This window comes from Erinaceus europaeus, chromosome 4, assembly GCF_950295315.1.
Source record: "Erinaceus europaeus chromosome 4, mEriEur2.1, whole genome shotgun sequence".
Classification (NCBI taxonomy): Eukaryota; Metazoa; Chordata; class Mammalia; order Eulipotyphla; family Erinaceidae; genus Erinaceus; species Erinaceus europaeus.
Genome location: NC_080165.1, coordinates 8574397 through 8594416, shown reverse-complemented (window position 1 = coordinate 8594416; position 20020 = coordinate 8574397). Strand labels below are relative to the sequence as shown.

Here is a 20020-nt window from a genome sequence, read left to right as displayed (position 1 = left end):
ATTTCAGAACCTAAGAGTTATTTTCGGAAAGCTCATCAATTTTATTAATTTACATGCTAAATATGAACAAAGGATCTACCTTAGGACTAGATGACACAAACTCAAAGTGAAAATCTGGGGTACGAGTAGCAATATCATCCTAATAAAACATGAGAAAGTATTTTCTGCAAATAAATAACGATAGAAAAAGGTCTTCTTTTATAGAAGCTGGCTGGGGGTATGGATCCACCTACCAACTCCCATGTCCAAAAGAGAAGCAATTACAGAATCCAAAACTCCCACCTTCTGCTTTCCAAAGAGACTTTTGGTCCATTCTCCCAGCATGGGAGAAATGTTGGGGGAAGATGACCAGAGGGCTCTGAACTTCAATTCCATAAGGACCCAGAGAGATAAGAGGAAAAAAGGAAAACATTCAGAAGTAGTAATATGTGTAGGTGTAACTTGGAAAGGAAGAGAAGATATGACCATGGAAAAAAATGGACAAATATATATAAATATAGACAGATAGTCACAGAAATAATGGCCAACCCATATCTGTGATTTTAGGAGAACTACTGTAGTTTCCATTGGAGGGGACACAGAACTCTGGTGGTGGGAAAGGTGTAGAATTATACTCCTATTATCTTATAATTTTATAAATCAATATTAAGTCACTAATAAAATTTAAAAAACTCTTTGAAAACTGTCAAATATAAAAGAAGTGGGAAGGATAATCCCAGAGGACATTATTTTGTCCATGTTTATATTTAAGAATAAATATAAAGTGACCATTAAATTAAATCTGTGGGAAAGCACTTCATCATAAACCCCAACTTAAGGTTGTATTAAATCCTTTGGACTACTACAAGAGATACTCATTGACTGAGTGGCTTAGAAATCATATAAATCAATTTATCATGGTTCTGGAGGCTAGAAACACTACATCAGGCCACAAAATTGGTCAAGTTCTAGTGAGAGTCCTCTTCTGGATTGCAGATATTGACTTTTCTTATGTCCTCACAGGACAGAAAGCAAGCAAGCAGTTGACCTCTTCACTAAGGGCATCAGGGCTGTGAAGGAGGCTTCAGCTGCTTGTTCATGACCCCATAACTCCTCCAGAGCCCCTGTTCCAACCATCATTACTTTGAGTTCAATTTCAATTCATGAATGTGGAAGGTGGGGACACAGATATGTAGCCCATTTTAAGGACATTCCAAGAAACAAAACTTCAAAAGAAGGGAAAACACAAAGAGTAAGCCGAACATTCAGCAGCAATCTCTCTGTAAAAATATGCCAGAGAGAATAAGGAAATTGAGAATGAGGAACTTGTTCAGTTAGATCAGATCCAAAACACTTTAGAAAAATACAGTTTCAGAATGAGAAAAGAATCGAACTCAACTGTGGGATAATTGTGAGAGCAGAGGGGAACTCCCATCATAAAGATGGAGGTCTGAAAAGATACCCTACCTGTCAGCCTCTCCCTTTCAGGGGTCAAGCATGGAGGGAAAAGCTTTCCTGACTCAGTTTCCTCTTGTCAGTCTCCCAAGCATCACAAAGACCGACACCCCCTGTAGGTGTCCTTTTACTTGTGATCAAATAGTCTGTGGGTCAAAATGTGACTCTGTATTGTGTTGCTCTGTGTTTGCGTTAATGATAATCTCAATATCCCCTCCCCCCTCCAGCTATGGGTATATCTGCTTGCTTTTATTCCCACAATAAATGAGATGCCCCTTTGAGGCCTCTCCCAGAGCTGGTTGAGTCTGGAGTAGCTTCTTCCTCTCCATGAACGCACATTTGTCACCCTGGACACACAGAGTCACCCCAGGACTCCCAGACGGCCTCTCTGACTCTTCACCACCAGTGGCCAGGGAGGCGGAGGACCCGGAGCTACACAGCCTGGTGCCTGAACAGGGGCCTGGGCCTCTGACGTGTCGTGATCAAGGAAGAATGGGTGAGTGTAGGCACTGAGCTCCAGCAATAACGCTGGTGACAAAAGCAAACAAACAAACCTCACTGAGGAGCTTGAGCTTGATTTCTAGTCAGTGTTAGTTATTTTGCCTAATAAAGAGACAAGTATTTTGTCCTTAGATATACAGTATTTAACCTTGATTTTTCTTTCTCTCTTCTTTTTTTTAAAATTTATTTTATTTATTTATTCTCTTTTGTTGCCCTTGTTGTTTGTCATTGTTGTAATTATTATTATTGTTGCCGTCGTGATAGGACAGAGAGAAATGGAGAAAGGAGGGGAAGACCTGCCTCACCGCCTGTGAAGCGACTCCCTTGCAGGTGGGGAGCCAGGGCTCGAACCAGGATCCCTATACCGGTCCTTGTGCATTGCACCACCTGCGCTTAACCCGCTGTGCTACAGCCTGACTCCCTTAACCTTGATTTTTCTTTGACAATAGTTGGTAACTGTCATTGCACAGACTTTTTGCTTTCTTGGTTAAGTTAACTCCTAAGTATTTTATTCTTCTTGGCCTTCTCTCTTTTTTTCCTTTAAAAATTTCTTACTAGGGAGTTAATAGTGGTTTATAAGATCATAAATTACAGGGATGTATTTCAATACCACACTCAGCACCAAAGGTTTCTGCCCTAGCCCACAGAGATAACCAAAATGCCTCTCACAAAGTGATAAAGGCTTAGAGATGTTTAGTCGTATAGTCTTAGTATCAAAGTCTTAAAAAATAAATAAATAAAAGACTTACAATCTTTTAGGCTTAGAGGGTTACTACATCTCACTTTTTTTTTTTTTTTGCATAAAATCCTTGAACAAAGAACCCACTTTTCCAGGTGGCCATTTTCTGTCTTTGTCTTCATTTTACTTAACTGAAACTGAAAAACAAGCAGTGATGGAGAGACAGGGAGAGGGATGCCTGCAGCACTGTTTCGTTGCTCATGAAGCTTTCCCCTAGCAAGAAGGGGTCAGGGGTCGGGAACTTGAATCCCAGTCCTTGTTCATGGTATCCTGGATGTGTCTCCAGGTGTGCCACTGTGAGAGACCAAAAAAACCTATTTTTATATAACAGTTCTCAAAACAAAGACTATTATTTGGGATTAAGAAATGATTTTAAAAATACAGTTAAGTTGACCACACAATCCTACACTTGTTTTTTCATGGAAATTGTTCTTTCCTTACATATTTATTTATTTACTAGATAGGACAAAATAAGGATGGAGAGATAGAGAAAGAGAAAGATAGACACCTGCAGACCTACTTCACCACTAGTGAAGTCCCTCCCCCCCCACAGGAGTAGCCTGAAGGTTGGAACCTGGGTCCTTGTGTTTAGTGATATGTGTGTTTAACTAAATGCGTCACCACTTGCCCCCCATGTATGTTTTCTTTAATAGAAAGAAAGAAAGGAAGGATGGAAGGAAGGAAGGAAGGAAGGACGAAAGAAAGAAAGAAAGAAAGGAAGGAAGGAAGGAAAGAAAGAAAGAAAGAAAGAAAGAAAGAAAGAAAGAAAGAAAGAAAGAAAGAAAGAAAGAAAGAAAGGTCATCACCAAAGGAGGGGAAAATTCTCATTGACTTCATTCACTTCCTCTGCTGAGTTTCTTAGTTTTCTCTAAGACTAGGAATGAGAAGACCTCTGTGGAACAGTTACTGAGGTATCTTTGTAAACAAGGCAGTTGCCTTTGTACTCACACGGCCTCACAGACAAGGTCACTGAGAGGTAAGGGAGGAATGGCAGATGTAGGGGCAAAACTTTGTGGCTGAGGGAGAAGGCATTAATGTAATCGATGAGGTGCGCTAACATATTTTGAGGAGAAGCGAGACTTCATTCTGAGACACTAAAAATCTTGTAAAGAATTTTAAAAAATAAGCATCAGAATCTGATTTAAACAAATACAGGGGAATTGGGTGATATCACACCAGGTTAAACACACATAGTACAAAGTGCAAGGACCTGCACAAGGATCCCAGTTTGAGCGAGACCCCAGCTCCACACCTATAGGGGGGTTGCTTTACAAGCAGTGAAGCAGGTCTGCAGGTGTCTATATCTTTCTCTCTCTCTCTGTCTCCCCATTCCCTTTCAATTTCCTCTCTATCCCATGCAGGAAAATGGGGAAAGAAAAGAAAAAGAATGATAAAGAGAAAAAAAAAAAAGCTGCCAGGAGCAGTGGACTCATACTGCTGGCACGGAGCCCCAGCGATAACTGTGGAGGCAAAAAAGAAAAAAAAAATACATTGACTTACACACTCCTATACTTTAACTAGATTTATTTCACCATAGGAATATTAAAACCAGTAAAAATAAGGTATGAAATGTTTCCATTTTTTTTTTCTTCCTGCATGCTATTCACAGTAAAGACAGAATTTTATGCATAGTAGGAGACAGTTACTTTCTGCAATGTGTAATCAGCCTTTTTAAAGTACTGGCAAATGGTAGCTTGAAGGAGTCAGTATATGTATAGACTAACAAGCCAACTTAATTTAGGTCAGGGATAGTCTAAGCCATATTCTTTAAAAAAAAAAATTAAGGGACTTGGGTGATAGCATAGTGGGTTAAGCGCAGATAGCACAAAGTGCAAAGGCCAGAGTAAGGATCCCGGTTCGAGCCCCCGGCTCCCCACCTGCAGGGGAGTCGCTTCATAGGCAGTGAAGCAGGTCTGCAGGTGTCTGTCTTTCTCTCCCCCTCTCTGTCTTCCCCTCTTCTCTCCATTTCTCTCTGTCCTCTCCAACAACTGCGGTATCAATAACAACAATAATAACCACCACAACAACAATTAAAAAAATAATTAAGTGTGTAAGAAAATCTGCAATTTGAAAAAATATATATTTAAAAAAAAAAGTTAAAACTAGTTTGCTCTGGTCAGTATATAAAATATAGTTATTTTTAAATAGCATTAAGTGGAATAAATCATAGAAAGGTCTTGTATGATACAGTAAGTCCTAATCATGGGATTTAAAGTAAGCCAAATTCCCAAATAAGTTTGTTACAATAATAACTATCTATTGCCTTCTTCACTCTTAAGACAGCGGGAACCTTCCTCATTCTCTATAGAAGCCATATTTCCCCCAGTCCTGGAATCTCGGGGGCCTTTGCTCATTTTCCCCCAGCTTCTCTTGATCCAGACCATTTGATCCTGCATCTGCTGAACTCAGCCAAATCAAGGCAACCAGCAGCACCAGGACATGGTTGCACTTCAGACTGTGTCCAGAGACACCAGGCCTGAGAGATCTACCTCCCAGATCCAGTACCCCGGTGAGACCGTTCCTAGCTCCTAAGACTCCTGAGTTGCATTTTGGGTGGTCTCCTTCCTAGCAGAGCTACAGAACTATAGACCAAGAACCCATGGGCTAGGGCACAATACGTACATGTATCCGTAAGTTAGGGGAAAACATATGCCTTCAGTAAAAGTACACAGGAGTCTGCAGTGACTCAGTAGGTGCAGCAAGCAAGTAGAAAGATCTAAAAAAGACAGCGTAAAGTACTGAAATCAAATAGTTTCTACTTCAACCTAAATACTCTCCTCACCTACTTCCTATTTCACTTCTCTCAATCACTCTAAGGCAAACCTTGTCAAATAAAGTAAGGACTACAAAAGCTGGAGAAGGGCAAGAGACCAGCGGTGATGGTCTAATGATGGCCTGTTTGCTCACTACCAGGCCACCTCATCATCTGGGGCCCTAGTCTGGGAATCCTGAGACTCCTACATAGATATGATGGGCCTAGACTTCTAACAGCCCCTCTCTCCACCATCACTGGTCATCTCCATCAGAAAAAATATCAAAAACCCTCTTGTGGGCCTCTACAGGACCTTGTTCTCAATGTGGAACAACAGTGGAAGGGACGGCCCCACTCTTTGAAGGGAGCTTGGGTCAACATGCTCTGCCACTCGAGGAAGACGGGTCCTGAAATGAGCGCAGCCTAGAATGTTCCCAGCTATGGCCACGGAATGTGAGCTCAGACCTAGAGGGATGCAGAGGTTACACACAGGCTCCTGTGATAAATGTGAATAGACATGGGCCCTAGGTCAGATCAATGGGGTTTACAGTTAATGGTATCTATATACCTTTGCCATATTTGGGGGCTACTCTCTGCCCAGATGAAGCTTTCTAGTCCTATTTTCAATTCTGACACTGTTTTCCTAGACATTACTTTTAGTTCACCTGGATGTTAGCTGTTGGGCTCAGGCAAAATTTAGTAAAGCCACAGGTCCCTTGGAATATTCGTAAAATAAGGAGTTGGGTGGTAGTGCAGCGGGCTAAGCGCAGGTGGCACAAAGCGGCGGAAGGAATATGCCTAAAATAGACTTCCTAGTGTCTTCCAACATTAAGGCCACAAGTCGCACCTGCTCTATTCTTTCTTTTAGGTTTTGATTATTAAACAGTTTGTTCTGCTTTATATCTTAATGCTTTCATTCACCAAATTGCAGATGCTACCATGATGCCAACTTGACCTTCCTGGGCAGACGACCTCACCAATATGTCCTGGAGCCCCACCTCCCCAGAGCCCTGCACCACTAGGGAAAGACAGAAACAGGCTGGGAGTATGGATCCACCTGGCAATGTCCATGTACACCAGAGAAGCAATTACAGAAGCCATCCTTTCCACCTTCTGAAGCCCATAAGGATGCTGGGTCCATGCTCCCAGAGGGATAAAGAATAGGAAAACTTCCAAAGGAGGGGAGGGGACACTGGACTCTGCTGGTGGGAATTGTGAGGAATTGCACCCCTCTTATCCCACAGTCCTGCTGAGCATTGTTACATTACTAAACATAAAGCATAAGTAAAAATAAATCCCTTAACATGGGATAAGCACTTGACTGAGCATTTGTTACAATGTGCAAGACCCCAGTTTAAGGTCTAGGTCCCCAGCTGCAAGAGAGAAACTTCACAAGCAGTGAAGTAGGTCTGTAGGTATCTCTCTTTCTCTCTATCTCCCTCTTTCATCTCAGTTTCTCTGTCTCTATCCAATAAATGAATAAGCAAATATTTATTATTTTTCTCCCCCCATAAGCAAATATTGAAAAAATGAAATAATCAACTGTAATAATAGATATATAAAATAAAATCCCCAATCATAAAATATGTTTTATGGTCTGCACACTAACTTCCAGGATTTTAATAATTTTTAACTGACTTTTATGCCTGGGGAAACACTATCACAAAACCACTGATCCAAGGAGACATATGAACACCTATGTCTACTGTAGTACTCTTTACAACAGTCAAGAGAGGAAAATAGCCCTTCTTCTTCTAGCGTTTGCCCTTCTTCCGTAGCCAGTCAACAGCGTCAGGTTGAGCCTGATGTAAAGTTTCGAGACCTCCTTTGAATCTGGAGAGGTGGCAGTCGTTGACTATGTGGGTCATAGTCTGTCTGGAGCCGCAGGGGCAGTTCGGGTCGTCTCTGGCTCCCCAGCGATGGAACATAGCGGCACACCGGCCATGGCCTGTTCCATAGCGATTGAGGAGGGCCCGATCATAACGTGCTAGGTCAAAGCCGGGTTGACGCTTGCAGGGGTCTGTGATGAGGTGTTTGTTCTTTACCTCAGCTGACTGCCAGCTCTGTTTCCAAGAGTCTGGAACAGAGAAGTTCAGTGTAGGCGTAGGGGACCAGATTGGGTGACGAGACGTCAAGCGTTGGACAGGGTGGGCGAAGATATCCGCGTATATTGGCAGGTCCGGTCGAGCGTAGACGTGGGAAATGAACTTAGATGATGCCGCATCCCGACGAATATCTGGCCGGGCGATGTTGCTAAGAACTGGCAGCCATGGGACCGGGGTGGAACGGATGTTTCCAGAAATGATCCTCATGGAGGAATATAATTTGGAATCGACCAAGTGGACATGGGGGCTACGGAACCATCCTGGGGCACAGTATTCTGCAGTGGAATAGCATAATGCCAGAGATGATGATTGTAGTGTGGAAGCGCTCGCGCCCCATGAGGAGCTGGCCAGTCTTGCAATGATGTGATTCCTAGCGCCCACCTTTGCTGCAGTTTTTATGAGATGTTCGTGAAATGACAGGGTGCGATCGAGAGTAACGCCAAGATAGACTGGCTGCCCTGTGCCTTACAATAGATGAGTGAGTCAAAAAGATGTGGCATGCCTACACAGTGGGATACTAGGCAGCTGTTAGGGGGAATGATATCTTTTGCTACAACATGGATGGGGCTAGAAGACATAACTCTGGTCGAAAGAAGCAAGAAAAAGAAGCTGAAAAAAAACGATGATCTCACACACCTAGGGTTAAAAAAACAAACAAACAAGGAATAGACTAAGACAAATCTCAAGATCCTGAAGCAGAACTGAGGTTACCAATGGAAGGGGGTAGACCAGGTGTCTGTAGGGGAGAGAGAATGACATGTGGGTCATTGATGATGGTATGGAAATATTCAATTGAAGAAAGCTGAAGGGGTTCACCTAAAGTGCTTATAGTTTTGTAAACCAATATTACCTCAATAATAAGTAGGGGGAAGAAGCATCAAAGGAAATTTCAGAGTAGACACTTCATCCTGATTGATAGTGAATTCGAGGACAGAAAAAGCACAAATAGTTGAACATAATGTAAAAGCTGACAGTGAGGGTCACTCACTGGTATCTTGCTTCCGGGTAGTTTAAAATCATATCCGCTTAGGCATGTGTTCTTGGCTGGATGTAATTCCCAGTTGTAACATTTCAAGTTTCTGAACTTTGCTGACAGAAGATAGTGTCAACCTCACAAAAGAGGGATGATTGGATTTGCATTAAGTTCAGAAGCAATGAAAATCAAGCACAGTAAGTAATATATGATTATTATTATTATTTACTTACTAAAAGGACAAGTAAATGCATTTCTGTTGAACCGTCATGGTAGTCAAAAGTCAAAAATGACCTAGTCTAACAAACAGCATATGGAACCTCTCGAATAATGATATTCTACAGAACAGTCATTTTCAAAGCTTTGAAGACTTTTCTCTCATGTGTCTTAAGATAGCACTAAAATTGGGCGCATTATTGGATTTGTAACTACAAAGTAAGTTTAAAAAAATAAATAAATAAAACAACTCTAAATATCCTCAGTGTGTTTAAAATGACAATTGTATTGGATCCTTGCTAGACTTTAATCCCTAGAATTATTCAGGATGATATTCTGTCTTTATGTTTTGCCTGTTGTTTGGGGGTTAGTTTTCCAGTTAAATGTAGAGCACAGACTTGACTTAACAGTGAACTTCACACCTGCCATATAATGTTACAGCAAGCTCTGATGACTTGATATGTAGTACTCAGTATTGTCTAGTAAAGCCTAGCTTTTTGTAATAATAGTCCTTTAAGTTTCTCTTTTCATGTAAAAATACATTCATTTTATTAATATACTAGTTGATTTTACTAATATCTCAAAAAGAGATGGGAGAGTCTCAGTAAGGAAAGCGTTAACATTCGGGGCCAAGTGGTAGCACACCTGGCACCCCTGCTTGAGCACACAGGTTACAAAGCACAAGGACCCAGGTTCAAGCCCTGGTCTCCACCTGCAGGGAGAAAGCTTTGCAAGTGGTGAAGCAGGGCTACAGGTATCTCTCCGTCTCTCTCACTCTCTACCCCATCCTTCCCTCTTCATTTCTGGCTATCTCTATTCAATAAATAAAGATAATAAAAGTAAAATAAATTTTAAAATATTAAAAAGGAAAGGAAAAAATATTAACATCCTATCAGCAGGGACCTTATCTCCACTGTGTGATACACCCATCATGAGATCAGGCCACAAACTGTCTTACATTAACTGGTATGGGTGATAAAAATATCATCTCTTTCAGAACAGACACCAACATTTTCACCAAGTTCCTTGAGCCTTGTGAGTCTTCAGGATGCATGAATAATAATCATCATTGACTAAGCTGGTTTCTTTATGGTGCATATAAAAATTCTTCTTGTGATCCTGTTATAATGTTTTCTTTATCATCCATCCAATCCTTACACAGACATTGTTAATACCCACTGTTTGTGACCCAGGAATCATTCTAGGTGCTAAGGACTCAATAGTGTGTATAATATAACTTTGAAAATTTTTTTTCTGCTTTTATGGAACTTACATTCTCTTGAGGAGACATATAAGAAATAATTTTCAAAAATCCAAATAAAGACTATGCTAAAGAGAAAAAAGTAAAGCAACAGAGAGGGAAAACAGAACATTTTACTTTGAGGAAGAGGAAAGAGGGTGTAGTTTTAAATAAGCGAGTTGATAGTTGACTGAAGTCATGGCATTTAGTTAAATACCCAAAGGGAAAGAGGAAGAAATCATTTGGACATCTGAGAGAAGTTTTCCAGCCACACAAGAAGCAATTGTGAAGTGGCAACAGGTCTGGGTAATTGCTCTGGAAAGTCTAGAGGAAGTTGGCATGTGAACAAGGGGATATAAGTTTAAAAAAAAAAAAAAGCAATACAGCCTTTATATTAGAGGAAGTGGTTGGTTGGACTTGTACCTATAAGAATATAAAACTGTTAGAAAATATTGAAATGGCAAAGCACAAGGACCTGCATCAGGATCCCAGTTTGAGCCCCAGGCTCCCCACCTGCAGGGGGAGTCGCTTCACAGGCGGTGAGGCAGGTCTGCAGGTGTCTAGCTTTCTCTCCCCGTCTCTGTCTTCTCTTCCTCTCTCCATTTCTCTCTGTCCTATCCAACAACAACAACATCAATAACAACAACAATAATAACTACAACAATCAAACAAGGACAACAAAAGGGAATAAATAAATAAATATTTTTTTAAAAAGTAAGAAAATATTGAAATGGCCCGATTTACATTGGTCTGAAGCAGGACAGTGACCCTGTTGAAATCAGTGTTGTTCTTAATGGGACATGCACAGTTTAATCTTATAAAATGAATAAATTATCTACCAAGCAATTGGAAAACAGCTCATGAGAGCAGACAGATGAAGAGAATTACAGACTTGGGAATGAGTATTGGGGAAGAGTTCAAGGAGACAAAGTTTAAAGAGGAGAGACAGTGAACAGAGTCTAATGTGTGACAAAAGCAACAAAGAAAAGGAATTAAGTAGTCTTCCCAAATGTAAGAACTCAATTGAAAAAAGAATTTACTGACCACCTACTCCACCTCTTTCACACAAGGGATCCTATGGACGGACGTAGAGTTGACAGCTGGCATTTCCTCACTAGTGGAATAAAGTTGAGTGATCTCTTAAATAAAAGCAACAGTCCAAGGCCTGTGATATTCATAAGTAAAAATGTCTAGTGGACAAAAAAAAAAAAAAAAAGACCAAAGGTATTGGCTGCATATGCATATATGTCTGTAAGTAAAGATGTATAGTTGCTATACAGAAGCAAACACAAACACCAGAATCACCATCCAAGTGAACAGTTTTCATCTCTTTCTTCTTCCCTTCCCTCCTTCTCTCCTTTTCTCCCTTCTCACACCGAGGCCAAACAGATGTGGCCCTGCCATAATCCTTTGAAAAACGATCGTGTTATATAGCCGTTTGCTGAACAATAAAGGGGTAGAGGTCCAGTGATGAGACTCCAGAGACCTACATAGCAACTGAGACCCAGAAGCGCCAGGATCTGGGGAGGAAGTGGGTCTAGGGACAGAAAGGGGAGTGGGAGATAGAGAGGGAGGGAGGCAGGCGGAGACTGGGAACTGGAGTTTGCCAGGTGTGGCTACCCAGAGAAGAAAAGAAACTGTGAGGCCACCTGCTGAACTGACTAGAGTTTGCTACCGAGAAGCTGTCTTTGCAGAAGCGGCCTTCAAGAAGTTAGGCCAGGAGGGTGGAGGTGGGGAGAGCAGGTCATGAGTGGTCTCTTACTCTTTAGATTTGTCCGAGCCATGCGCCGAGTTGATACCATGCACCTCTTTCTTTTTGGTTTGTTTGGAGGTCATCGCGGAAGCCAACTCAGTGGGGGCTCAGCCCTGGGAGTGAAGCTGCCTGTGGGCCGTTGCCTGGAGACGGAGACGCCCAGCCAGGCCCAGCTCCCCGCCCCTCAGGGCCCCTGGAGCACCACGTGACCAAGGGGCTCCTGGTCAAGTTACTATACAACAGGTTTACTGGGATGCACTTTGCCCTCCAGAGAACCAGAGAGAACTAGGATTTCCAGCTATTCCAAGATCAGTATTATTCGACTAATGTTCTCTCCAAACCCGCTTTGTGCTTAACAAGGCTTTTCAGTGCTAACTTGGGACAGGGTACACTGGTTATGCTAATAGACTGAAACTCCTCCTAGGTGGCTGTAAGGATTATAGTTAGTGAGTACAGAGAGAATCCACTATGAAGGACAAAACAAAAGAGACTTCTTGGTTGCTTATGGATGGACAATGATATAATATCTGTAGTTGAAATGGGAGTGAATCTTGGTGGTTCAGATACCTGCTCTGGAAAAGTTATCAGAAGCAGCAGAGAGAGATCTTAGCACCAAGACTTTTTAAAACTGGAACTTAAAGTCCAGTCCATCTGGATCGTGGTTTTTTGTTTGTTTGTTTAATTCATCTTGCCCTGGGAGAGTTCTTCCTTTTGACTTTCAGTTTACTCATTTATAAACAAGACATGTGAATTCCTAACTTGCAATTCTGGTTTGATGTTAAATAAGATCTACATCAAATGTTTAGTAAAAAAAGTGCAACAAAGGTGAGCCCCCTCCCTTCAGAAATGGCAGCTAAAATGCTTTCAAGTGGCAACTAATATAAATTAAGGAAAATGATTGATGCTTCCAGTGAGCACACGTTAAAATCAAATGGAACAGATCAAACATTCTGAATGAAGACAGCCTAGCTTCAGAGACTTGACTGTGCACAGGCAGGTCTAAACTTTCACACCAGGATGCCAAACCTTGCCCTGGAGACACGGCAAGCCCATGCCCATGTGGTATGCCAGAGAAGGCAGGTATCCTATCTGTTGAGCTTTCTCTTCAGACACAAGAAGACTGCTTTCTCATCCATCAAATTAACATTAAAATATGAGAGCTGGGAGTCTGGCAGTAGCACAGTGGGTTAAGCGGACATGGCACAAAACGCAATGACCAGCATAAGGATCCTTGTTTGAGCCTCAGGCTCCCCACCTGCAGGGAAGTCACTTCACAGGCAGTGAAGCAGGTCTGCAGGTGTCTATCCCTCTGTCTTCCCCTCCTCTCTCCATTTCTCTCTCTGTCCTATCCAACAACAACAATAAGACAACAAGGGCAACAAAAGGGAATAAATAAATAAATATGTAAAAAAATAAAAATATGAGAGCTGACATAAGGAGAAAAGACCTGATATATTTTTGAAACCTGTGATATGCTTATTAGCTTCGAGTTCAGGATTCTGCCTTCTTGATTATGCTTTGCATTCAGTCGGCATGAATGGAAGTTTTCTGCTTTCCAGAACTATATTCTGAGAAAACCATGATGCTAGGAGGCAAGTAGATTTCACCGTGAGCCATAAGATGGTATTTGCACATGGCAATGTGAAAAGGATCACGGCTCTACACATGGATCTTTTGAAGCTCACGTTCTCTGGGGGCCAGGTGGTGGTGCAACTGGTTGAACGCACACATTGCAATGCACAATGACCCCGGCTCAAGCCCACAGTCCCCCAATAATGAAGCACTGTTGCAAGCACCTATCTCTATCTATCTATCTATCTATCTACCTCTCTTTCTTTCTTTCTTTCTTTTTTTCTCCCTCTGCCCTCTTGATTTCTGTCTCTACCCAAATATTAAAAATCAATAAATAAAATCTCATACTTTTATGTGCAGTTATTAAAAATAGCTAGTGTTCTTTTGAAAAGTTAATAACAATTGTGATATCTTCAGCTCATATTACTTGCCTGGTTTATGGGGCAGGACAGTGGTAGGCCTCAATTCTAGAGCACAGGCTTTAGAGACAGGCCTGAGTTTAAATACTTAACACCTGTTGAGTTTCCCTGAGTAAATTATTTAAACTCTCTAAATTTCTTTGTGTCCTCATTTTTTAAAATGGGAAAACAAAACCTCATATACCATGCTTGGAACATCAATAAGTACAGTAGTAGTGACACTTCATGCTCGTTTTATAGATTCAAAAATTGAAGCACAGACAGGGAGAGGAACTTGCCTGCTGGAACAGCTGGCCCAGTAACACAGCTTGCAAATGTTTGCTGTCTGCAGTACCCTAGGCTAACTAATTATCTAGGCTGTGATTTAAAAAAAAAAAAACATTTTTAAAGGACTTATTATTTTTTAATATTTTATTTTATTTATTATTAGATAAAGACAGAGGAACTGAAAGGAGAGAGGGAGGTAGAGAGGGAAAGAGAAAGAGAGACACCTGCACCCCTGCTTCACCATTCATGAAGTCTTCCCCCTGCAGGTGGGGATCGGGGACTTGAACCCTGGTCCTTGTGCATAGTAATGTGAGTGCTTAACCAGGGGCACCACTGCCTGGCTCCTCCAGGCTGTACTTTTCACAGTGCTCCTGAACAGCCCAAATACACATAATTGCTTTGTGGTTTCAGTTCACAGTTGTCCAAGTCCTTTCAAAGGTTGAGAACCAGGGTTGGATTTCATTAGACCTTCTCAAAGTGAAGCCGGACTCCAATCTGTACTTTGTACACTGGGGGGCGGGGGGATGATCACGGTTCACAGTCAATAAATACAGTTGTTGCTACATGTGCAACATGTCTCAGTTTTCTCCAACACACCCTCACCCCCAGCCTAGATCCTCCTCCACCATCCTGCATCATTTTTTTTTTTTTTTTGCAGAGTTCTTGCTTCAGGCTGCAGTAACCTTTTCTCCATGGGGAAGTGGTCAGACACACTTCCTCATGCCAACAGAAACAAAACAGGCAGAGCTCCCTCTCCTCTGGCTACTTGAAGATCTGCTGAAATGGGGAAGTGAACTTTGGTACCTTGGTATCCAACCTCCACCCACTATTGGGAGCCCCAAATGGCAGGGGAGAAGGGCCACAGGTCAACCATAGGGGAAAGAATTCTGTGTCTTCACACCAGTTTCAGGAAGCCTCAGATGCTTGGTCTCCCAGAACCAGAGAAGATTAGGTAGATTGAGCTGTTCAGTCAACTCCCTGCAGTGAAGTCTAGAATTGCCTAGAATTTTACCAGTTAAATAAGAAAGAATAAATTCTGTGAGTTCCAGTCCCTGATAGCACATGTACCAGAGTGATGTCTGGTTCTTTCTCTCTGTCTGCCTGGCTTTCTCATGAATAAATAAATAAATTCTTTTAAAAATAAATAAATGCTTTAAAAAAATTCAATGAATATTTCAAGCTGCCCCAATATCAGGACCCATCTTCCTCAGGTGGAGCATAGAGTATGTTGTCCAGCATCCCTTCAGAGGATGGAACATTCTCTACCATTGTTGATCCAAGTTGAGAGTAATGGGGGCCCACAAAGGGGTCTGTTTTGTTGTTCCTGATAGAGATGACTGGTAACAGTGGAGAGAGGGATTTATTTGAGGTCTAGGCCCATCATGTCTGTTTGGGAATCTCAGGACTCCCCGACTAGGGCCCCAGCTGGTGGGGTGGCCTGATAGTGACTAAAGACTCATCTTTAAAGTCTGCCCTTATTCTTCCTTATTCTCTTGCCCTTATTCAGCATTTTCAGTCCTTGCTTTGATAAGTATATCTTGGGAGCAAGTGAGGGAAGTATAATAGGAAACAGGTGAGGAGGGTATCTAAGTGTAAGCAGACACTATTTCATTATGAACTTCATACTGACTCACTGCAGACTATTGTGCACTTTTGCTTTCAGGTCTATATTTTACCCTAATTTATGGATCCTGTGATCCAAAAGGCTGAGAAACACATGAAAAAAAATGCTCCAAGTCTTTGATTGTCAGAGAAATGCAAATAAAGACAACAATGAGATACCACTTCACTCCTGTAAGAACGTCATACATCAGAAAAGGTAACAGCAGCAAATGCTGGAGAGGGTGTGGGGTCAAAGGAACCCTCCTGCACTGCTGGTGAGAATGTCAATTGGTCCAACCTCTGTGGAGAGCAGTCTGGAGAACTCTCAGAAGGCTAGAAATGGACCTACCCTATGATCCTGCAATTCCTCTCCTGGGGATATATCCTAAGGAACCCAACACACCCATCCAAAAAGATCTGTGTACATATATGTTCTTAGCACCATTTGTAATAGCCAAAACCTGGAAGCAACCCAGGTGTCCAAGAACAGATGAGTGGCTGAGCAAGTCGTGGTCTATATACACAATGGAATACTACTCATCCATAAAAAATGGTGACTTCACCGTTTTCAGCCGATCATGGATGGACCTTGAAAAATTCATGTTAAGTGAAATAAGTCAGAAACAGAAGGATGAATATGGGATGATCTCACTCTCAGACAGAAGCTGAAAAACAAGGTCCAAAGAGAAAACACAAGTAGAACCTGAACTGGAATTGGCGTATTGCACCAAAGTAAAAGACTCTGGGGTGGGTGGGTGGGAGAGAATACAGGTCCAAGAAGGATGACAGAGGACCAAGTGGAGGTTGTATTGTTATGTGGAAAACTGGGAAATGTTATGCATGTACAAACTATTGTATTTACTGTTGAGTGTAAAACATTAATTCTCCAATAAAGAAATTTAAAGAAAAATTTTTTAAATGGTGAATTCACTTTATGCTACTTTTCTTGGATGGAGCTTGAAGGAATCATGTTAAGTGATATAAGGCAGAAATAGAAGGATGAATATGGGATGATCTCACTCACAGACAGAAGTTGAAAAATAAGATCAGAAGGGAAAACACACAGCAGAACTTGGACTGGAGTTGGTGTAGAAGACTCTGGAGTGGGGTGGGAGGGAGTCTTCAGGTCCCAGAACATGATAGTGAATGAAAGATTTAGACAGTTATGTGGAAAACTGATACATATTACACATGTACAAACTACTGAATTTTACTATCAACTGTCATCTGTTAATTCTCCCAATAAAGAAAAAAATGAGAAATTAGATATTAGGGTCTCTATAGAAAGCAGGGATATTAGGGTACTAAGTCACCAAGTAGATGAGATTTTCACTATGGAAAAGTTAAAACCACAAGCTCAGGTTTATACAAAAGTTCCTGAAACTGAACAACCTCAAACGCAGCTTCTCTACATGTGTGACAGCAGATTCTCCCCCTCACCCCCAAAGAATAGAACAATAGTCATTGAAAGGACACCCCCTCTCAGCAATGCTGGAGCAACACTCTACCACTGACTGTGCAGAAACCATGGGGCCCAAAGTGGCCACAGCTGACTGTACTGAGTTCATGATTTATACCTGGCAGCTGGGTCACCCATGTAGGATCATGGCGACCACTGTGGACCATGACAACCCTACCCGGAATGGGAGCAGATCAATGCCAGGCTGCCAAGCCCTGTGAACTCCCTTTTCTGGAGGGGAACTTTGCAGTTCTTTCCCCTGAGACTGTCTATTTCTCACTTTGTGGATATGAAACCAATTGTCCTTGCCAGAGTAAGCCTCAGTATTGTTGATACTCACACACACACACACACACACACACACACTCAGAGCACAGTGCTCAGCTTTGATTATGGTGGTTGAGGGGATTGTACTGGGACCTCAGGGCCTGAGGAATGGCAGTCTGTTTGCATAATCATTATGCTATCTCCTCCATACATGCTTATAATTTTAATTATTTTTGAAAATAAATTCTCTGGTTTAATCCACATTAACATGAGAGAGGATCCAGTTCAAGCCCCAATTCTCAGCCTGCAGGGAGGACACCTCAGGAGCAGTGAAGAAGGTCTGCAGCTCTCTCTCTCTCTCTCTCTCTCTCTCTCCTCTCTCTCCCCCTCTCCTTCTATATCTCTTCCTTCCTTCTAAATGCCTGTCTTATCTATTTTGTTTTTAAATCAGGAAAAATGGCTGCCAGGAGTGGTGGACTCATCATGAAAGTACTGAGTCCCAGATAACCCTGGTGAAGAAGAAAGAAAAATTCTTAGTGGAGATTCCATTCTCTAGAAATGTACTTTCCTTCATTTCAATTGCTCTCCTCATTTTAAAATATATTTATGAGAGGGAGAGGAAAAAGCATAAACCAGAGCGTCACTTTGGCATAGGCCACTCAAGGGATCAAACTCAGGACCTCATCATTGAGAGTCCAAAGCTTTATTCACTGTGCTACCTCCCAGGCTTCAATCACTCTCTTGATTTTAGCTATTTATTTACTTTTTTAAAAATTTTGTTTATATTTATTTTATTTATTTATTCCCTTTTGTTGCCCTTGTTGTTTTATTGTTGTAGTTATTATTATTGTTGTTGTTGGATAGGACAGAGAGAAATGGAGAGAGGAGGGGAAGACAGAGAGGGGGAGAGAAAGACAGATACCTGCAGACCTGCTTCACCGCCTGTGAAGCGACTCCCTTGCAGGTGGGGAGCTGGGGTTCGAACCGGGATCCTTATGCCAGTCCTTGTGCTTTGCGCCACCTGCGCTTAACCCGCTGCGCCACAGCCCGACTCCCTATTTATTTACTTTTTTAGACAGAGAGAGAAGGAGAAACACCTGCAGCCCTGCTTCCCCATTTGTTTAACTCCTAAAGGAGTTTTTTTTTCAAGTGTATTGTTTCTTTAAAAACCTTTACTTGTCTTGCCAATAGCTTTTCAACTTGGGGTCTCTTTTTGCTGGACTGCCCTCTCAAGTAAGCATTGGTCCCTTGCTACAATCACCCATGTACCTTGAAATTCCGTCCTGAGTAAGAGACAGGAAGGAAACCCCTACCTATGGAGAAAATCCATGGTATGGTGGAGCCAGCCAATGTGGGGAGAGGTGGCAGAGGTTCAGGGTGGTCAGGTGGCTGCAGATGAGAGCAGAACCTGTGGAGGACAGAGAACTATTCAGATCCTACTGGTTGTTGTCTGCACAATTTGGGAGTATTTCTCCTGAGGTCATGGATAAATCCTTGTGAAAGACTCTGAAGGAGTGATTTTTGGGCTGAGTGGTGGCACAGGGCCATGTGGTGGCGCACCTGGTTGAGGACACATGTTTCAATGCACAAGGACCCAGGTTCGAGCCCCTGGACCCTGTCTGCAGGAGGGAAGCCTTACACGTAGTGTAATACTGCAGGTGTCTCTCTGTCTCTCTTCTCTATCTCCCCCCTTATCTCTCGATTTCTGTCTCTACAAAAGAAAGAAAGAAAGAAAGAAAGAAAGAAAGAAAGAAAGAAAGAAAGAAAGAAAGAAAGGTCTTCTCTCACTAAGAAAGTGGGACTCTGGGATCCCCAAAGGGAATGAGAAATTATAAGAGGGAATGAGAATGGTAAGATCATTATCACCCCTAGCCTGGGATTGCAGGGCAATGGTGAAACATTGGCCTGTGGAAAGCAAAGACAGGATATTAGTGACACATCTACAAGTTATCTCAGACCTATGAGAAGGAGGGGAGATAGAAACTGTAAGAACTAAGATGTTAGGTGACTTGCCACATTAAGCATGTGAATTATAATTATAGTCTAGTGGCCTCATTTACTAAATCTATCGTTCATACTATTTCTGCATCAGTTTCATTTTGTGTTTTCTCCTCTTAATGAATGCATTTTCCTCCTTACTGTTTTTTTTTCCATTAGCAGCAAGAATTTTGCTACTTGGTGCTGGCATTTTGATTATGAATAATAATGATTTGTAACTTAAACTTATCTGTGTTTATATCAAGCTTTCACCACAGGCATTGAGGTAAATCTAACCAGATGAGCAATATTTAGTTATTGCCCCCTAAAGAACTCTTAATCTCTGAGCAAAAACAGAAACTGTGTTGGTTTACTTCTAATTCTGCTTCTAAGACCCCTTCTGTTTTGATCACCATGTTAGGTTCGCTTGCATTGCTTAACGTTGTGGTCTATCTACATAATCACTGCTTTACCTGAGACCCACCCTGCCTACAGGGCATTGGTTTAATCCCCACTGGTTAGATGCACACTTGATACATCCCAGCATGCACGCTTTTTTCCTTCTCCCCACCCCCTGTCCTATGTACTTCCTCTTCCGTCCTGACACTTCCGCCTCAGGAGATATAAAGGACAGGATTTTCTAATGAATAGAGATTAGACTGATTGCACTGCATTCCTGATCATCAATAAAGATTGAACTGCATTCCCAGCTCAGCCATGAGTCTCTGGTCATCTGTCTCTTGT

General features: G+C 41.9%; 1 protein-coding gene across 6 annotated transcripts in view; it reads right to left on the bottom strand.

Moving 5' to 3' along the window:
• Window positions 1–18700, bottom strand: part of ADGB (androglobin) — a 152147-nt gene extending 133447 nt beyond the window's left edge. For 3 of the 6 annotated variants that reach the window (XM_060188706.1, XM_060188707.1, XM_060188708.1), the window contains exon 1: window positions 11723–11870. In XM_060188706.1, the coding sequence (XP_060044689.1) occupies window positions 11723–11796 (74 nt within the window). In that variant the 5' untranslated portion in view covers window positions 11797–11870. Of the gene's footprint in view, window positions 1–11722; window positions 11872–18612 lie in introns of those variants that run through there. The other 3 variants (XM_060188709.1, XM_060188711.1, XM_060188710.1) reach the window with 3 other exon arrangements.
• Between the last annotated feature and the right edge of the window lie 1320 nt (window positions 18701–20020).